This window comes from Stenella coeruleoalba (genome assembly GCF_951394435.1).
Source record: "Stenella coeruleoalba genome assembly, chromosome: 12".
Lineage (NCBI taxonomy): Eukaryota > Metazoa > Chordata > Mammalia > Artiodactyla > Delphinidae > Stenella > Stenella coeruleoalba.
This window is the reverse complement of record NC_137158.1, coordinates 22083676-22096689: the sequence shown is the minus strand read 5'-3', so window position 1 is coordinate 22096689 and position 13014 is coordinate 22083676. Positions and strand designations below refer to the sequence as shown.

Sequence of the window (13014 nt, the reverse complement as noted above, 5' to 3'; positions counted from 1 at the left end):
AGCAGTAGGCGATCTAACTAGAAAGATTTCTGCCCTTGTGCAACCTATAGGTTGGTTTTGCGGCAGTGGTGGTGGCGGCGTGAGATTTAAGCACGGCAGAAAAAAAGCCATTACAACTCAAGATGAATGCTATCAAGGAAGTTGAGTGCTGTAATGGAGTAACTAACTGGCCATGGGGCTAGAGAACCTAACTTGAGAAACCTAGGTAGTGACTTCAGACAGAGTACTAGGAAAGGAACAGGTTGAAGGCAGGGTGGGGAAAATGACTTTGATATGACATGACATGCCTAACTATGAGGTAGGCAGCTGAACATGAAAGCCTGGAACTATAAAAAGTTTGGTCCTAGGGTTACGTGTTTACGTGTGACAGGTACACTGATAATACTAAGCTCCACAGAATGGACACCATCCAAAGAGAGTGTAGAGTCACACAAGGAGCCAAAGGTCCAGGTCCTGGAAGAGGAACTAGGATTGGAGTCAGTGATGGAGCAGCCAGAAACCGCTGCTGTAAGGATAAGGAGAAAGCCAAGAGAAGATGCCAAGAAAACCAAGGGAGAATACTTCAAAGGGGAAGTCCTCAACCCTACTGAATGCTCCTGAGGCAGTAAATGAGGGCAGAAAAAGAACCTACAGGTATGACAGCATGGAAGAGACTGGTGATCCTGATGAAAGCACTTTCAGCAAAGTTGTAGGGACACACAAAGTGGTAGTAAATGAAAAATGGAGGCAACTCAGATTAGTTACGATGGGAACTAAATAAAAGGGGTTATAGTTGGATGGGATCAAATGACCACTCTCCCCCTTTTCTTTCAAGAACAGTAGCTATTAGGGACTAATATGAGCTGTTGGAAAGGATCTAGGAAAAGAAAGATTGATGAAACAAGAGTAGTTAATTCAAGGTTTCTGAGAAGGTGAGGAGGGCTTTTGACAAGTAGAAGAGAGTGCAGATATAGATGGGTTTGTAAACTTAGTGATGAAATTTGAGAAAGTTCCTGTCAAATTTTTGTATTTTCTCAGCAGAAAAAAGAAAAAAAAAAGTACATAAATCATTTAAGCTTGTGGAAACAAATTGTTACAATAAAACTGCAGAAAAAATGCCAGTTTTGAGCCTATTTAAGTTTTGAGATTATAAACCTGCCTGTTGTAACAATTTTCTCCTATTCAACTGCTCAAGAGTAGACAGAAAACTGCGATTTTTCCAGATCACGACATAAAGGGAGGTGCAGGGGTATGGTCTGAGGATATTTGCAAAGTGGGATCTAGTCTCTAAGCCAGACAAGTTGAGGGCAGGGAGTGAACTGATGAATAGTGAGCAAGTGGTAGCATTAACTGTTATTCGTGATGAGGTAGAAATACTTTTTAATGGAGGTATCTCGAGCAGATGAGCTGGAGAAAGATTGTGGTTGGAGAAAGGGAATCTGAATTCCATATTTGGAAGTGATACAGGTTTCGATTATGTCAAAGCGTAGGGCCCCCATTTATGGAGCAATCACTGAAATGAGAGGCACCTCTAATGAGCAAGTTCATCAGGAAATAAAACAAATTTTGTTCACTGAGTGGTAGTGTTGGGCGGCATAGATAGTAAGTGACAAATATAAAAATTAAAAACACTGGTATGGAGAATGAACATGTGACACTTCATTACAGAGTGATCCGGGTGGCTCTCTGATGAGGTGACATTTAAGCTTTACTATACAAATAGAGGAATAAGCATTCCAGACACAGGAGTAAATATGTGTAAAGCCCTTGAAGTGGTGGTGGTTTGGGGGAAGCTTAGTATGTGCTCCAGGAGATGGAAGCATCTGGAAAAGGGAAGTAGCATAAGAATGTCTGGAGAGGTTGGCAGTAAAGAGTACTCTTTGAGTAAAGAGACTGGATTTTAATCAAAGTGTACTTAATGTTCAATAAATGTTATTTGGATGTAGGGTGATGAAACATTAACAACCAATACAGCAGGGGAATCAATCCAATTGGAATGGATAAACTGACCAATCAGAATAATCACCACGTGTAAACAGCTGGTACAGGTGCACTGGTGCACACCTGCTGATTACGAGCCCTGGCTGAATGAATGACATATTAGATGGCTGTTTCCCAAAACATGTTCCTTAAATCACTAACTTAGTGGGATATACCTAAATATTAACATTAAAAAATTTTTTTTTAATGTTCACGGTCATTTAAGTCTGAAAAATTCCCACTTTAACAGTTAACATCTTTTCTGTATAGCAGAACCTCTCAGTCTTCAATATGCTGATGTACACTGGATTCGTTAAGGGGAGCTACAGCACGCAGTTTAGAAAACGGCTTTCATCACTGCCATCACCTTCCCACCCACTGCTAGCACACTACACTAAACATTTTGAAAAAGGCTGCCTTACTGCTCCACTTCTTGACACCTCTCACATTCATTACTCTCTTTCTCAACTCCAGTAACATTCTTTTTTCTGGCGCCCATCAATTTTTTCACGGACTACTTCAAGTCTCCCTGCTCTTAACCTCCAACTTATCCAACCTATCCTCTATACAGTGCCAATTATCTTTCTAAAATCGGTACCTGATCAAACGGTTCAACTGAAATGCATTCAGTAACCACTTGAAAAACAAAACACGATAAAGACTAAATGTGGCAAACAAGAACCTTCACGACCTGGCCCATCAGCCTCCTCAGCTTCAGCTTCTCCAACCCCCTATCTTTCCACACAGACCACCTGCAATACTGCAAACGCACTATGCCGCTTCTTATCTCCTGCCTAGAATTCCCCTTTCCCCTCTGAGCAGCCGCCGACCACTCACTGATCTTTCAAGACCCATCTTTCTAGAAACACTCATAACCACCTACCTCTTTTTCCCTGAAAAACAGAGCATTCTCTCGATGTCTCTAGCTTTCATGTACTTTTATCTTAATAACTATAGCAACTGTTTGCTTACCTGATGATCAAAATTTGCCTTTGTAAAACTCTGTCCAGCCATTTAAAATAATTAATTATGCTGAATTTAACATTGCTGAAAATTTCTCAAACTGTTACATTTCACTTAATGATGTATTCTGAATAACATGTTCTGATCTGTAAGATTCAAATTCTCTGAATTTAGAAGAGGGAAAAAAATCCATTTTTCAAATGAAAACTTAAGCAACTTTACACTGTAGGAAGAAAATATCTCAAAGACAAGAGATTGAGGAAAATTATACCATGAAAAATATATACTTTTTGATACTTTTTTAATACTTAGGCATTACATTCTGTATCAAATTTTACCAACATGCTGTTGTTCTATAAATTCATTATTTTATACCATAATTTGATTTTTCTGTTCCATGCTAAAAAGCCCACTATTCCATAATTACTTTTAGCATACAGTACCTGGAATATAAAAAAAATTAACTCAATGTTGGCAAACTGCCCGCCCCACCCCACCCCCAACATGTAGGAGAACAATTACAGAAGTTCTAGTGGTTAATTTTCTTAAGCTAATGAGCAAAAGAAAAGCCCCAGTACACTGGCATTTTCCCTTAACAGGCTCATCACTACATTCATCAGAAATAAACCTACTTACTGCTGTACTATACAGGGCAGTTTGCCAAATGCCTACCTTTTAAGATCTAGGTCAACTTCTAAGAAAACTGTACGGAAACATTCAGTTGTTAACAAAAATTTAATATTAAAATGACTCAAAGTTATTATTAATTTAGAAAAAAACATGTATTAATCACCCATAAGAACAACTTTTATTTTAATAAATAACAGTGGGCTTACCAAAGGATAGGGATTTTAATGTGTCAAGTTTTATGCATATTGGTAATAAACCTTAAGGAGGTGAAACCAACTATTCAATATAACCCATTCGGCCCTAAAAATAAAACTATAATACTTTAATAATAAAACTTAAAAAAATATTTTCCAAAAGAAAATAATTCACTCCTTGACCATGCTTATTTATTCAGAGTACCAGCAATTTCAGTTAATGTTAAGTGCTTCATTTTTCCTGCAAGTCTGATGTTGCACAGGGAATATACACAATTTCATATCACAATATCATCAATATCTCAGGCTAATAATATTGTGAACGCAACTGGTTTATAACAAAGTCAAAAATCAATGCTACTATTTATGGCAAACAGAAACAAAAGTAAATTTGAAAGGATGTTTTCTTTTGTTTCCAGTACTGATTTTAATTGGAATTCAAAGGAAGGTAATAAACTCTCCTGAAATAACCTCTATCTCTGGCCGTAAATCCACAGTATAAATATGGTGAATAAAGCTAATCTATAAGAGCTAACTATATACTGAATAACCAAAATAATCAATTGTAACAACTAATACTGCTCTGGAAGACCAACCTAATGAAAAAAGTATCATTAGATATGGTGGGAAAATACAGACAAATCTGTACAATCTAACATCTATAAACAGTAAAATCAAAACATCCAACTTCCTTATAGAAAGTGTTTCATCTATGTAATTATAAATGTTTAAGGACTCTTGCATTTTATAAACACAAGATGGGCTCACTTTGATGATACCAATTTTTAGATTTATAAAAATGTTTAAAAAAATCTTTCCACAAAAGTTTATACAGTTTAAAGCTATACACCAATCTATAAATCTCAGAAAATGGGGGGAAAAAAACGAACAAATAAAACCCCAAAACCTTTATAAGATCACATGTATAAAACAAGAAATGAAATGTGATTTTATTTAAGGCAATACTGGGCTACTTCACAAATCACCACCTCAAATATTTACACTGCTCCACACTACTAGTTTCTATCACATTCACAAAGGATTTTTTTTTTAAATACCAAATGTTTAAAATCTTTGATGTAGTAAATTCTTTATTCACATTTCCATTATATTTCATGGAATCATAGTAACTATATCCAATTAGAAGCACTGAAAAGAAAACTGCAGCTATAGGAAATTGCTAAAGAATCTGCTTTAATTTCACATGAGTACCACCCAAAAAATCCTGGAGGGTAAATTTACAAAGCAGAGCAAGGTGTTGATATAACGTGCCTACTTTGTGAAAAGTAATTTTTTGAGATAGTCTTGTAAATAAATGTTTTATGTAAAAATCAATGAACTATGGCAGAGTTTCTAGTTTTAGTTAAAAAAATTCTTAATTTAAAACAATAAAAGAACAGTTTTAAAAACTTGATCACTTAGTTAAAAATTAAAATTCCAAATATAAATGTGTCATTTAATAGTTTAGACTTACACACTGCTGGTGGCAGCAAATGATTTACAATAATAAATATATACAAAAAAGGTATCTACAGAGTACTGTTACACATGAGCAGTGACCCGGTGAAACATATCAATCACACAGATAATTCAGTTTAGTTCATGGAAAGGGCAACTGGCTGATAGAAATTTGAGGTTTAGCTCGACTATTTACAGTAACTGAAATATTGATTCTGTTACTCAAGTCCCATAGGGATAAAAAAAAGTTTTACATGACAAATGTCATGTTCATTTTTTTTCCTTTTCTTTTTTTTCTCTTTTGGCCAGGTTAATTCATGTCAGCAACAACAAAAGAAAAAGAAAAAGGTTACACAATTCTAGCATGCTTGATGGCTTCCTATTTAAAATAAAACTGTAAATAATGTATTAATAGCACATGAGTTATCAGTTCTGCCCTCTCCCCGTGGCTTTGCCCATACTGATTTCTTTCATAACAGACACATCTGGATCATTTGAATGCACTTCAAGTTTTTTCAGACTGACGGTAGGTTTCATTTCCTGAAGTTGCTTTAAGACAAGCTCAGTGCAATTTTTAAGAGTCTTGTCTAAAACAATTTTTACATTATCACTGCACTGAAGCTGTGATGGATTGGCAAACTGTACAAAGGTTTCACTTTCTTTACAAGAACATATATGATTTCCACTAGTCACAGCAGTCTTGTCAACATTTTTTCTTGCATTTGAATGGGATCCTTTTTTATTCCCACTATTTGGATGGTCTTTGTCAGTATTTTTCTTCTGCTTCACTGCAGACTCCTCAAGAAACTTCAGAAATGATACTTCGAATCCCATTGGTTTAAATGAGCTCCAGTCAAAAGAGGCAGGATGCTCCTCAGTGGTTTGTATTGCAACAGCGGTTTCTTCTTCCTTGTGCATACTACTGAACTCAACTGCCGGTGCTGGTTCGGCTTTTTCAACTTTCCTCTTTTTATTTTGGGAGACATTTTTTTCTTTATTAACTCTCTTCAAATTACTTGCTTTTTGTTTTTCTGACTGGCAGGGGTTATCTTCCTGAAAGTCTTTACTAACATTTGAAGAGGTCTGAGCTTGGGTCTCCACACTTGCGTTGTCTTCATTTATTAATTTGGTAATAAATAATTCTGTTAGCTCATCCACTTCATCTTTTTCATTTTTTTCAACTTCCTTCTGTGGAACTACAGTTGTTCTTGAGTTATCACTGCTCTCTGATATACCCGTGTCAGAATCTTTCACATCACTCTTTTCAACTTCTTGCTCAGAAGTTTCCTTTAATTGTGAGTTGCAACACCGTTTGAAGACAATGAGGAGATTGCGGTGTTGTGATGTAAATGCCTTAGATAATTTATGGCATTTATAATGTCTAATTATATTGCTTTCGCTTGTAACGACTGACGTACACCCCTTTATCATACATGGATACTGGGTGACAAATCTGCTCGTACACTCAGATAAGGCATCATTTCTAGCCTTTATAGAATATACATGCTTCCCACGTTTCAGAGAATAAGGCTTATTTTCTTCAATCTGCACAATCTTTGCAGTCTTGTTTTCCAAATTATTTTTTTTCTTTCGTTTGGTCTTAGGCATTTTGGTTCCTTCCCTTCCAGATCTGTATTTTGTCCCCCGGTGTTTAGACTTTGTCTTATCTTGGTTTGCCTTGCTTGATATGTTTTCCTGACCAGGTGTTAATCTTCTTGGCCGAATCAGATGAGCTTTATGTTTGTCATTATGCTTATTAAAAATGTGTCGGAGGAGATTGGACCGGGTCGCATATATTCGGTCACAGCCTTCACAGTCACACTTGTATATGCCATCTTCCTCAGTTTTACTTCCCCTTGCCCCAATTCCATGATCTGCCTCAAGATGAACAACATAGTTCAAATATGTGGTAAATGAAGATTTACACTCTGACTGATCACATGGAAATTTCCCAACATCCACCGAAGCAGTCATACTTTCAATTTCCTCAGGAGACATCTCGTGAAGTTTCATGTAGTGTTGTATTAGGCCAGTAATTGCTTGGAAAATTCGAGAGCAGTCACTCACCTGACATCGAAATTCTTTCACAGTCTGTTTAGTTTCAATTTCTTCACTGTCTTTACCAGCTTCGCTTTCCTCTTCAACCTCTGCAGAAAATGCAGGTAGATCTGATTTGTGTACAGCCTGGTAATGCAGAATTAAGTTTTGCTGTATTGTAAAGGCAGCAAAGCAACCCTGATGAACACATCGATAAGGTCTGTAGGGACTGTATCTTGTGGGAAACTCAAGAGATTGAGAAACTGGCTTCTTGCGTTTTCTCTCCTCCTTTTCTTTTTTATGTCTCCTAACTTTCCGTCCTTTGGTTTGTACATTTGTGAGAGAATTTGTATTACATTGTTCTGAAGTAACGGTCATCACTTGTGAAGAACTTTCTGTTTTATCAGGACTTTTTTTTTCTAGAAGTTGTTTTTCTGGGATCACTGCTATATTACTGAGGGTATTTTCCTTCATTGTACCCAATTCTAAAGCAGGCTGGAATTCCCTTTTATTTTCCTCTGTCATAGCTAGCTGTCTTTTTACTTGTGTAATTCGTGGGGCTGACGAATTTTCACTCTGAGATTTTCTTCCATAAGGCCTTTTTATTTTTAACTTTACCATTTCTTCTGTTGTAAAATGATGTACCAACTGACAGTGTGCCCGGAGATTCGAATTTCTCGTAAATGTCTTTGTACATGTAGGTACTACACATTTAAATGGAGCAAATTTCAACTGATTCTTCTTAATTTCAAGAATCATCTCTGGAGTGTACTGATGAATTTTACCATAGTGCTTAAACAGTGCATCTTTTGTCATAGCACTGTAATTACAGCCTTGGTTTTGACACACAAAGGGTTTATTAACTCTGTCATTAAACTGAATGTTGCTTATCATTTCAGAAACTGGCTGAACAAGTGTGACATTTGGAATTGGTTTAACAGGAGTGGGAGTCAGTGTCACTGACGTATTTATCAGTACACACTGGGGTGCTGGAGAGGACAGGTCGTTTTCTAATTTTAATTTCTGTAAGCCTTCTAAAATCTCCTGTACTTGATCCTCCTTATGTAATATTTCAGGCTGAGGAATGTTACTTTTTGTCGGCATGACACCTATGAAGGAAGAAAACTGAGAAGAATCGGATAATTTGTTATTTTGTACAGTGTTTACTGAAGGAAGCTGAATGTTATAATTTATTTGAGCATTCTGCGATGTTTCACCAATACCCTGAGATCCACTTTTTACCTCAAGTATTTGAGAATTCATAGCACTTTTAATAATTTCAAGAGTCTTTTCAAAGTTTTGTATAACATTGTCTTCAGAAATCTGCAAATCAGAATTTATTGAAGGTGTGCATGAATTCAAAGCCATCATTTGGGAATCACCATTTTCAGTTTTTAATGTTAAGGGAGCTAACACTGTATGGGACTCAAGACTGGTTTTAAAGTTTTCTTTCACATCAGTTATAAACAACTGATTGTCAACATTATTTAATTTCTGTGTTAGATTTTCCACCAAACCCTGAGGTTCACAATTAGGAATTACAGTTGAATGAAGGTTAGTAGTTGGTATCTCAATCCTCTTTGCTATAAGTCCCATTGCCGTTAGGTCACTTGTTACCAAGTTTTGGGGAGCATTAGGGGCAATTAGTGGAGGAGCAACTTTCTTTCTTCTCTTAGAAGCACTGTTTCCCTTTTTATTTAAATGACTAGACCTTGTGTTCTGAGGACCACTTATAACGGAAACTCGTGAACTGTTACTGATAAAATTTTGTGATGGCCCACTAGAATTAGGGAATGAACTAGAGCACAGACCATTTTCAACAGTCTTCAGTAGTAAGTCATTTGCTGGAAAAACAGGCAAACTGTTGCATTCCTCAATGGAGGAAGTTTTGGAGTTTGGTGTCCTAGTCTGGTCTGTCAGCAGGGGGTTTGCATGGCATACAGTCTGCAGCAGGGGTGGCACAGGTGGATTTGGCATCACTGTTGCATTTACTGGTGCTGGGTCTGAGACACAACCTGGGGGAACATGAGAGAGCACATCGGCACCCTCAAATGTACTGGGAATGCCGGCAGTTTCCAAAGCCTGTTTAATAATTTCGCTTCCCTCTTGACTAACACTTGTATTAAAGTTAGTCACACCACTCCGAGGAAATGTATTTGGTAAAAATGCTGAGGAGCGATTTTCAGCAGCAAGAAGTTGCAGGAATGATGGATCTTTAAAACATGCTCCTGGACTGAAGGTAGGCTGCTGCGGCTGCTGCGAGTTTACTGCATTTGTGGAGAGAATCATACTGGCAAGAAGAGAAGGCTGCCCGTTACTCTGCAGAAGTTCTTGAGCAATTTCTGCCCCATCCAGTGGTTTACAGTAAGATCGCTTAGACAAGTGTCCACCCAGAGATCTGGGGTTAGTGAAAGCCCTGTAACACCTGCTGCAGATAAATTTCCCGTCTCTGATAATTGCCGGCCACTTAGCCCTTTTGTTGTGCTTGGGTTTTCTTTCCTTCCCATTTGGGCCCTGCCCACGGTCTTTTTTCACTTTTTCCAGTGCAGACTGTTGGGCACTGGTGCCACTGAAGTCATTTCCAACATTGACTTGTGAAGGAAAAATTGCATTCTCACCATTACCTCCCTTTAGAAAAGAGGAATTAGTGTTCCCTTCGATCTGTGAGGAAAAATGATTTGTGTTATTTTCCAGCTGGGAAAAAACAGAATTAGTCCCACTATCTGCTGGTGAAGGGAAGAGAGACATTGAACTACTTTCTGCAGGTAACGGAAGGAAAGGATCTGAGCCACTGTCGATATTCAAAGGCAGAACTGTTTTGGTTAGATCTTCCATTTGTGCTGGCAAGGTAGTACTAGATAAATTTTCCATTTGGGAACATAACATACCACCACCTTGTTCATTTTTATCCTGAGAAGGTATATTTGGATTTATGACACTTTCCACTGAGGGCAAGAGTGGAGCTGACACATTTGCTAAATGAGCTGGGAAAATGGAAGGTGAGACATGCTGCAACTGATTAGAACAAGTAGGATTCCCATTGGCTTTGGTCTGTGGTGTAAAAAATGCATTATTAGAGCTGCTCACCTGTGATGGCAAAAAATAAACAAACTTTCCATTATTTGGTGTATTTAAGTTGTTAGCTTTCTGACCCCTTTTGCTTTTGCGTTGCATTTTGAATGCTGCATACTGGTCGGGGTGTGCTGTCTTCATGTGTTTCCCAATACTCTGTGAAGAGTTATAGGTTCGAGTACATCCCTCAACCTGGCAACTGAATTTCTGAACTGGTGCTTTTGGAGGCACTGATGGAGTTCCTAAAGAATTACTGAGGTTGGGCTGTGGTGGAACAAATGTGATACTTTCTAATGTCTTCAGAGGTAAATTATAAAGATTGGACGATGTTTTAACATTACCTCCACATTCAAACTTGGCAGTTGGTAAATTGTTTTGAAATCCTGCCTGATTTTGCACAGAAAAGGTCATCAGGTTGTTCACTTGTCTTTCTAAGTTTTGTGGAGTAAGGTCATCTATTTTGAGGGCTTCCGAATCTACTAAAGAATTCTGAGTAATCTGGGCTTCATTAAAACAAGCCTGTTCTTTTCTCTCTTGGAAACCTGTATGACACAAATCATTACAAGGATCTTCAACTGGTGTATGTAAGTTTGTGACCAGTGATTCACCAGTGCCTTGCACAGCTGAGTTTTCTTGCTTTCCAAAGTTATCCTCGATCCCCTGATTGAGGGATACCTTAATGGACACAGCTACCTCACTGGCCTGAAGCAGAGGAACAGGGGCAGGGTTTTCCAAACCATTTGGCAATGGTCCATCAGCTTGCTTGAGCTCTGAAGCAGAAATCTGGTCTTGTTTGGTCACAGGTGATTCTGCCTTGCTTTTATCCCAAGCACCACTTCTATCTGCTGGGAAGGTGTTTTCCATGTTATTTTCTGAAGGAAGCACAGATCCTTCTTTCTTAGTGTTCCCTTCTGCGTTCTGATTCACTCTGGAAGGCTGAACAGAATCTCCAGAAGAATTAAGTTGGTCTTCAGGAGGCAGCACTTTTTCAGGAGTACTGTGATCATCCAGATGCTTTTCTAGTTCACTCTGAGAACGATAAACTTTACCACAACCTGTGAACTTACAAGTATAGGTATTATAATGTTGTGCTTCATGATCATATAGTAAATAAGCTTCTGAAAAAATTCTGCCACATTTAGGAAACATGCACTTTGCTCTAAAGACTTGATGTTCCTTTCGGTGGGTTAAGAGCTCTGCGTAACTATTAAAACCGGCCTTACATTTCATTTGTATACAGATATATGGTTTACTGCCACAGTGCATTTGTAAGTGATCATTGAGATGAGTAACACTTACAAAATGCCGTCTACAGTACTGGCAAATAACTTTTTTGCTTTGCATTTCAAGAAAGCGCTTGGCATCTTCATTATCCTTATGTCCCTTTACATGAGCAATTAAATTTTTAAAGTACTTAAAGCCCTTTTTACAAAAAGTTACAGGGCAATTGAATTCATTAACAGGTACTGGTTTCTGGACTGGGATCACCTCTGGCTCATAAGATTTGTCTTTGTCATCAGTTTCATCATCTGAACCATCATTATCATTAAACACTATGAAGTCTGTTGAGTAGAGACTATTCTTCTTGATAGGCCGCTGTTCCTGCTTGGCCACAGCATTAGTCTTCTGATTCTCGTTGGTAGTTGTGATCTTAGGAGGCCTTCCCAACCTCCTTAATGGTTTCATAGCTGCTAGTCTCTCTTTACTAGATTGTTTAACATGCAATGTGACATGAGGGACAAAAGTTTCTTTAGAATTAAAGTTCTTTGCACATATGGGGCAACTGTAAATCCCATCTTTGTAATGTTTTTGAGCATGTCGTACTATTCGATGACCAAGGAATTCTTTGTCACATAGCACACAATACTGCATGTAGGCTTGCCAGTTCCTGAACCTAGCAGATATAAATCCCCTCTCTCTTAATTGTTTTATCTCTCTCTTTTTCTGCTTTTCATCACAAATGTCTCTAAGAAGGCCAGAATTAGCACCAATTCCACCATTCATGGAAGTTTCTTTACTCTCTTCCTGATAGTCTGCTACTTTCTCATAAACCTCACTGTCATTTAGTTCATCTATTGAAGACACAATGGATGCTTCTTCTCCCATTAATGCAAGACATTGTCGTTTTAAGGTTTTCCAATCCCAGAATTCTGGATCAAAGGGCCACTGAGTTTTCAATACAAGTAAGAGCTCACAGCGTAGAGAATTTGGTATTGGAAGATTCTCTTCATCATATTTCTGGTCTGGTTGGTTATACAACATTTCCACAGCATAATATGCATCTACCGTAGGCTCAATAAGAAATTCACTCAGTTGACAAGCACGTTTAACTTCCAGATCATCAGGCAACAAGCATGAAATGGTCTTGCAAATAGATATTTTCACTTCAGTATTTTCTGTAGATTCCAGGCGAAGAGCTTTTACACATAGTTCTATACAAGTGGCAAGTCCAGCCCCTTCAGTCTGTGAAAAAGCAAGTAAGAAACGTTATCTTAATTTACACTCATCAACAGATTTGTGAATTTAGTAATTTTAAAACTGATGTTTGCTTTTCTCAAATTTTGCAATAGCCAATATATGCAGATACCCCCTTCCAAAGCATTGTAGCTGTGTGTGTGTGTGTGTCTATGTGTGTAATGAGCTGTAGAGAATAGCAGAAAAAGCATAAACGTTGGGAGCTAAGACATGAGTATAAAATCAT

General features: G+C 37.8%; 1 protein-coding gene across 8 annotated transcripts in view; it reads right to left on the bottom strand.

Annotated features, from left to right (window-relative positions):
- Positions 1-3435: 3435 nt before the first annotated feature.
- The window catches only part of ZNF292 (zinc finger protein 292), a 208738-nt gene continuing 199159 nt past the window's right edge, over positions 3436-13014 (bottom strand). For all 8 annotated transcript variants that reach the window (XM_079938618.1, XM_079938617.1, XM_079938616.1 and 5 more), the window contains one exon: positions 3436-12776. In XM_079938618.1, coding sequence (XP_079794744.1) covers positions 5631-12776 — 7146 coding nt within the window. In that variant the 3' untranslated portion in view covers positions 3436-5630. The remainder of the gene's footprint in view (positions 12777-13014) is intronic.